Source organism: Achroia grisella, unplaced genomic scaffold (assembly GCF_030625045.1).
Source record: "Achroia grisella isolate CSIRO2021 unplaced genomic scaffold, CSIRO_AGI_Agris_v1 utg2727, whole genome shotgun sequence".
Taxonomy (NCBI): domain Eukaryota; kingdom Metazoa; phylum Arthropoda; class Insecta; order Lepidoptera; family Pyralidae; genus Achroia; species Achroia grisella.
Genome location: NW_026712762.1, coordinates 328,959 through 337,388, shown reverse-complemented (window position 1 = coordinate 337,388; position 8,430 = coordinate 328,959). Strand labels below are relative to the sequence as shown.

Sequence of the window (8,430 nt, the reverse complement as noted above, 5' to 3'; positions counted from 1 at the left end):
GGAGATGTGTGAAATAACCAGGGTTGCTATCATTATTATTAATAATAATTTATAATAATACTAGTTGACTCCGCAAATTTTGTTTTGCCATATAAATTAAAATCGTTATTAAAAAATAGGGGTTGGTAACAGAAGAGTGAAAATTTAGGGTTGTATTATTTTTAATGCCACACAATAAAAAAAATATTTTATCAAAAAAATTGTAGATGTTAGGGGTGGATAACCCTTATCACTTAGGGGTATGAAAAATAGATAGTAGCCGATTCTCAGACCGACTGAATACGCATATAAAATTTCATAAAAATCAGTTAAGCCATTTCGGAGTATCGTAACTAACATTGTGAAACGAGTATTTTATATATCTTTATATATAAAAATTACGTGTCACGTTGTTTGTCCGCGATGGGCTCCTAAACTACTGAACCGCAAAATTATTTTATTCAAGAACCTTAGCTACAGCAACGCGAGCCTGGGTCTGCTGGTAATATATGAAAAAGCAGTGTATGGCAGTAAGCGTAGGTGCCGGCCAATGGCACAATCGGCCGGAATTAGACAATATCACAAAGGCCACCCAATGTCATTATTCCTATTATTTTGCGCGCCAATCCTGGCGGAAGTGTGAAGCAGCACGGGTGAAACCACCGGCAGTGACCGCAAACTGACGTCACGCCGAAGAAAGCACTGGTCTCCGGGGCTCCGATATGTGTTGCCAACCTATTGCTTTTACCACTAAAATTAGTAGATTTGGTGAGCTATGTTTGACGGCTAATGGATTTTAGGGAGCTTGGGAAAATAAAGTAAATGTTGGGACTACTGATTAAATTATTTCCCTTTGACAAAATGCAATAGCATAGGCTGGTGGTCACTACATTCTCTCCAATTCGATTTAACGATTGAATCTTTATTTTTGTAATCATGTACAAAAAGGTTTGAGAGCCGTGTTTCTTCTTGACTCGAAGACACTCCGAACCGATGAAATCAAGACCAAATTCACAAACTTTGAAAGTATGTTATTATAATCAGTTTATATATCTTTACATAATATAAAACAAAGTTGCCGTAGCTGTTTGTACACTTAGATCTTTTAAACTACGCAACTGATTTTAATGCAGTATTCAGCGATAGATAGAGTGATTCAAGAGGAAGGTTTATATATATAATACATGCATATTATAGTACAGAAAATCCGAGAAATTCAAAGATTTGTAAGACACTCGTCCGAAGACATGGCCGATAGTTTATAAAAACGTTTCGTTTTTAGAAGGTGCAGCTAGTGGGGCTGGCTTAAACAATGTTGGCAACACTGACTTTGAAACCAGCTTGTTTGGAGTTCGCGCCAACCAGTCCTCGAGTGACGATCGTTCAGTCCACACATACGATATGGACGAACGCATATCATTCAATTAATATGTCATTCCGGAGACTGATTAGCGCGGTGCGGTCGGCCCGGGACGCGCTGACCCGTGGCGCACCAATGGCGGACGGACTCATCAAATCTTTGATATCCCTGGTGGTCATTTTTTGTATTGCGGTGTCGTCTCCACCACAGGCGTCTGCTAAGCCGTTCTCCTTCAGTTTACCGGCAGGCTGGTCGCTGGCAGGGCTGGTGGGCACAGTGGGGGCTCGGTCCGAGGATGCCGAGCGCCGGGAACTGGCCGGGGTGAAGCCCTACACGGGAAGAAGGGTCAGTAACGAGACGCTGCGGATGATATACTACCATGATCAGACCGTGGCCGTGGTGGAACTCGGTCCTGGCAAATTACTTCTTAACTGCGAGCTCATCGAAACTTAGTAAGTACTTTCTTTTGGCACAATTAGATAATCGTTTACCATAGACTAAACTAGGGGTGAGCAACCTTTTAATCAACGGGCAAAATTTAAATTTTAAAATATTTTGTCGGACCCCACATAGAGTAAACCTATTAATAATGTACAAAACTGTAATAATAATGAATCCTAATAAATTTTTAATAACGAAAGTTTATAAGTATATTATGTTTGTTACTCTTTCACACAAAAACTACTGATCGGATTTTGATGAAACTTTACAGTAATATAGCTTATGCATCAGAATAAAACATAGGCTATATTTTTATTGAAATTTATATACTGAAATTTAAAGCGGGTGAAACCGGGGGCACTGCTAGTATTAGAATAAAAATAATCATATATAAAAGAAGTAAAGATTTCCTATAAAAACTTTAATGCAAACGTTTGTATTGCGTGTTTAAGTCATCTCCGGACTAGACTACTACTAGATCGGACGACTACTAGTCACTGTATAAAATCTTCTGGACGATAAGGTTTTACAGACGTCACAGTGGATTCTGTATTTTTTTTATTGATGATAATGGAATGCAAGACTCGACCTAGGCTTTGCGGCGAGATATTGCATCTCTGTGCATTTTGTTGAGTGTTCTGAGGAATTGTTCGGATTAATACCAGCTGCTGAGTTTCACCACCGTACCACCGCCAGAAACTGAAATACCATCCTGATCATCTGGATGAATGGAGGTCCTCCACACTGCACAGTTTTTATCTAGAATTTTTTGCCGCGCACAACTACATTGTGGAATCACCTTCCAGCAATGGTATTTTCGAACCGATGCGATATTGAAACCTTCAAGAAAAGAGCTTATTCCTTTTTAAAAGGCCGACAACGTAATCACTTACCATCAGGTGAGCCGCATGCTCGTTTGTCCCCTGTGTTATAAAAAAAAAAATGGTTCTCTCGCTTGCGCTAACGGTTTACGCTGGCGGGGCACCAGTGGAGGATGATAAGATGAAAATGTCATAAGATGGCCAGGTCAATTAGCCCATCGTGACAAATTCACCAGGAATTTATCATGATGGTTTCCAGGGGGAAACGCGTGGAGGTCCGGACTTGGTACATTGTTAGCAATAGGGTTATTAGGGGGGAGGGCATTGTTAGCAACTAATGATCCCATTGCTAAAAATGTACTATGTCAGGTCGACTTCCACGCGGTTCCCCCTGGAAACCATCGTGATAAATTCCCGGTGAATTTGTCACGATGGGCTAACTCACCTGATCTCATGCTCATCTTATCATTCTCCATCTTTAAAAAAAAAATAGGTGCACCATTCCATTATAAATCTTTAAAAAAAAATAGGGTTCTTAGTCCACATTACTAACAATCCCCTTCGCCTCTTGTGAGTCAGGTTACCACTTACCATCTGTTATTTGTTTCCCATTCAAATAAAAAGTAACTTAATGAGCACCATTAGCCGGTATTACCAACAATTAGAGGAATAAAAACTTTGTAGTGAACTGAATTTAAATACTTAATTGGTATCATTAAATCATTAATTGAAGCAGTTACTAACATTAAAGAGCATGTTTTATGGAATTAGAGACGGCCTCGGAGGTCCAGAGGTTTACCACACCGCTAAACTTCTTGAAGATATCTATTGTGTCTGATGAGTGAGAGCTGCTGAGGGTTTTAATAACAAGATACGGAGTACAATAAAATGGGACTAATACGACAGCGATATATAACAGAACTAGCTTTTGTCCGCGGCTTCGCTCGCGTTAGTTTATCCCCTTAGGGGTGGAATTTATCAAAATCCTTTCTTAGGGGATGCCTACGTTATAGTAGCTTTATGCATGCAAAGTCTCAGCTCGATCGGTTTAAAATTAACAAAGTTTCATATAAACTTTCATCCCCTATTTTATCCCCTTGGATGGGTCCAAGGGGATAAAATAGGGGATGAAAATTCTTTCTTAACGGATGCCTACGTCATAACATCTACCTGCATGCCAAATTTCAGCCCGATCCGTTCAATGGTTTGAGCTGTTCGTTGATAGATCACTATGTCAGTCACCTTTGAGTTATATATATTTAGATGTAACAAAAAGAAATGTCAATAAAATATGATTAAAAAATTAAAAAATAATATAAAACATATCTAGGAAATTGTCGCTATTCACTAACATTTGTATTCTTTGATTGTTTGTATCTTATATATTATGTACGTGTACAAAAAATCTATGTATTTATATCAGTTGGCTGTAATTGTAATTATCGCGGGTTCGATTCTTCGCACGCTACAAATATTTGTATTCATTAGTAGGATTGTTTGTATCGGTCTGGATGTTTTCTATATATTATGTACGTATACGAAAATCTATGTATTTATATCAGTTGTCTAGTATCCTTAACACAAAATCTGCGTGTATTTTTGAATACAGAATTATGAAAAAAAAAATAGTCTAGAAAATAAATAATATTTTTTTGGAGTGGACTTAAGGTTATTAAAAATAGTTTACATCCTATTTTCAGATCTTTATACACAAAATTTCACAAGAATCGGTCAAGCCGTTTCAAAGAAGTTTTGTTACAAACATTGCAACACGAGAATTTTGTACAGTAAAATATTTATATCTGATATTCATATATATGTACGTACATCGGTCTATTTATCTGTCTGTAGTGCGACACGAGAATTTTCTACACCAGAATATTTACATTTGACATTCGTACATCGGTCGATTTGTCGGTCCGTATGTCGCAATCGTCTCTCGACAACTTGCCCTTGAACGCACACTCGATGACTACCAAATCATTTGTCTGTACGAGGATTGTCAGACCAATTAGCTATCAATCAATGAATCATAGTCATCCAAACTTATATTATAAACTAATTGTACACGCGACTTCGTCCGCGTGGATATTAACTTTATTTTTCTAAAATAGCCTAACTTACTCCTTATTACATCAGCTACCTACTAGTAAAAGTCCCGTCAAAATCGGTCCAGCCATTTCAGAGATTAGCCGGGACAAACAGAAGACAGACAAAAATAGTAAAAAATGTTATTTAGGTGTATGTACCGTATTTATATCCATTTGCATGTAGTAAAAAACGGATATTTCAATATTACAAACAGACACTCCAATTTTATTTATATGTATAGATGAAATGGTGTCTGTCTTGAATTTATATCCCAAAAACGGTTATAGGCTATCATTTATTAAAGAAAATAGCAGATGAAGTCGCTCGATGTTTGATATGACGCAAGTCTACTGAACAAATTTGGATTATATATTGCCCATCAGAATAACATATATAGGTTATAAATTTCATTAAAACCGCGACCACAGAAAATTATAAAATCTGAATATATATATTCAACAAAAGCAATTATGTATAAAATAAATAACTCTGGACAATTAACACAGCGCCATCTAGTTCCACGAACAAATTATGGGTACTGAAATTACAAATATATTTTTTTTTCGTAAATACATACATAATATCCATAGAAAACACCCATAACGATACAAACAATCATATAATGGATACAAATGCATAAATTTCGAACCCGTCGAAAGTAAAGCGGTGTGCTAAGCAACCACTAGACCGCCGAGGCCGTCAAAGGTGTGTTTTTTTTTTTTTTTTTGCATTCAAAATCTTACGTGTATATATATATATTCAATGAGGGTCAAAAGCAATTTGATTTATAATAATAATAATAATAATCTCATGACAATACACATAGCGCCATCTAGACCCAAGTCAAGCTAGCTAAAGCTTGTGTTATGGGTACTAGACAACTGATACAAATACATAGATATATTTTTTTTTTTCGTAAATATATACATAATATCCATAGAATACGCCCATACCGACACAAACTGTCATACTAATGGATACAAATGCACCGTGAAAGGAATCGAACCCGCGAACATCGAAAATAAAGCTGTTTGCTAAACCACTAGACCACCGAGGCCGTCAAAGGTGTTTTTTTTCTTTTGGTATGGCATTCAAAAAGGTATGTAGATGGCGCTGTGTGATTTGTCTTGAGATTATTATTATTATTATAAATCATATGATACACGTAAGTCTACATGACTTACGTGTATATATTTTTTTGGGAGTAATAATCAATGAGGATCAAGACACCGCAGGGAAGTCTTGATTTATAGTCTGTAATTGCTGTATTATCTACATTGTAAACAACGAGAAGGATTTATGCATGTACGCATCGTTGCGTGCAGTAATTCCGCAAGTCAGGATATGTCACAACGACCGACAAATTAGAATTTAAACTTTAATCGATTTTGATCGAGTTAGCCTTTGTAGAATTTCGTTTGTGGGCATCGGTTTTCCATTCCAAATACATAAAAAAACTATGTACTTTATACTATTCACCAGTATTGGTGCACCCGCCTGCGCAAACGATTTACGCTAGCGGGGCACCAGTGGAGGCTGATAATCTTATCACAGAGCATGAGGTCAGGTTAGCCCGTTGTGACAAATTCATCAAGAATTTATCACGATACGTTTCCAGGTGGATTCCCGTGGATGTCAACCTGACCTGGTACACTATTTGCTGCTCCCCGATAGCTGGCTCCCGGGTTATGGGCCCTGTGTTACCACCCCGCCCCTTGAACCTGGCTAGGTTGATATAAAATTCTGTTTGTATGAATTTCTGAATGTATTTCGTTAGGTTATACTATTGTAAACACCGAAACAAATGTTAATAATTAGTAAAAATCACGGGATCTTACCACGTTTTATTCTTATTGAGTTCCCGATATTTCGGTAGTGTTTCAACTGCCATGATCACGGGTAAACAGAAGAGCAGCTGGTATATGGTTAATAATAAAAGAGTAACACACAAGTTTCTTGCTTGTTCTTCTTATGATGAGACAGCATTCCGAATGAGCGGTAGATTAAAAAAAAATGTTATGACTATTCAAAAGTGCTTCAATGTAAGTTTATTTGAATAAATGATTTTCTATTCTATTCTAATAAAATCATTTTTATGGGCAAACATGCGTCTACCATTACACGTCTTCTTTTGTTGCTTTTTTTTTTATTCTTTTTAAGTTTAGGGAGTTTAGTACAATCTAAAAGTACAGGCCAGTACCATTGTACCCTAAAACTAATCACTCCATTACCTCACCAGTGAACAAATTGCCTTAACCGCACTGTCTGTAACTTTTGTTGCTAATATTGAAATTATTTGGCCGCGTCAAATTTAAAACAATATATAAATGTAAATAAATAAACAAATGTCACATGTTCAGGTGTACATATGTTAATGTTGCCGTCATACAGTATTGTTGCGTAAAGTTTTGTCAAAACATCATAACTGGCCTATTGTATGAAAGTATAATTAATGAAGCAATGGTGCGCTTGCCCTTCAGGTTTACACTGGCGGAGATCAAAGGAGTAGGTTAAGTATGAGGTCAAGACAAATAGCCCATCATGGTAAATTCACCAGGAATTTATCATGATAGTTTCCCCTAAATTGCCTGGAGATCAACTTAGCACCAGTGGAGTAGGATATGATGAGTATGAGGTCAGGTCAGATAGCATATCGTGGTAAATTGACCTGGAATTTATCATGATGGTTTCCTGGGGGAACTTTGTGGAGATCAAACTAGCACCAGTGGAATTTGATATGTGAGTATGAGGTCAAGTCAGTTAGACCATTATGGTGAATTCACCAGGAATTTATCATGATGGTTTCAAAGTGGAACCGCTTGGAGATCAAACTAGCACTAGCGGAGTAGGTTATGATGAGTGTGAGATCAGGTCAGTTAGCCCATCATGGTAAATCCACCAGTCCAGATTAACAATCCCATTCTCCAATTTACTGAAAAATTGAGCCAAGTTTATAATTCAAAACCATTTTTTTATAACTTTAATTCAAGACAATTTCTTCCTAGGGGAACCGCTTAGGGATTAACCTGACATGGTACATTGCCAGCTAGCACAGTTATAGTCATTAGTCAACATTTACAATCCCATTCCCGGACTTACTGAAAAATTGAGCCAAGTTCATTATTCGAAACCATTTTTTTATCCATCTAATCAAAGACAATTTCTTTCTAGATGAACCGTTTTGGGATCAACCAGAGATGGTACATTGTCAGCTAACACAGATATAATAATGGGATTGTTAATCTTGATCCATGACGGGGGGATCATCAAGTTTAACAATTCAATTCCCCGACTTACTGAAAAATTGAGCCAAGTTCATAAAGCGAAACCATTTTTATATATATCTAATTAAAGACAATTTCTTTCTCGTGTAGCGAACCGTGACGCATGCATGTATCAACTGATTCCGTCTACGTTATACAATACTTTGCATACTACAATGTAAGATATATAACATCAGGGAATAGCATACAATTTAAATGAAAGTGCTCGCAAATCACGCCAGTTATAGTTGCCAACTTAGCAACTTTCGAATATACTAAAGTAAAGTAAAGACCTTTACTGGAAAAATGTTTGAAATTTAGTAATAAACACAAAAATAATGTTTATGGAATCTTCATGACGCCTAATCTAGTTGTACTAGTAATAATAATATCTCAAGACAAATCACACAACGCCGTTTAGTCCCAAGATAAGCAGAGCTTGTGTTGTAGGTACTAAACAGGTGTTATAAATACA

General features: G+C 36.8%; 1 protein-coding gene across 1 annotated transcript in view; it reads left to right on the top strand.

The window, feature by feature from the left end:
• Positions 1 to 1,351: 1,351 nt before the first annotated feature.
• LOC131843049 (uncharacterized) overlaps positions 1,352 to 8,430 on the top strand; it is a 42,838-nt gene continuing 35,759 nt past the window's right edge. Inside the window, exon 1 of the mRNA XM_059191644.1 lies at positions 1,352 to 1,791. Coding sequence (XP_059047627.1) covers positions 1,409 to 1,791 — 383 coding nt within the window. The 5' untranslated portion in view covers positions 1,352 to 1,408. The remainder of the gene's footprint in view (positions 1,792 to 8,430) is intronic.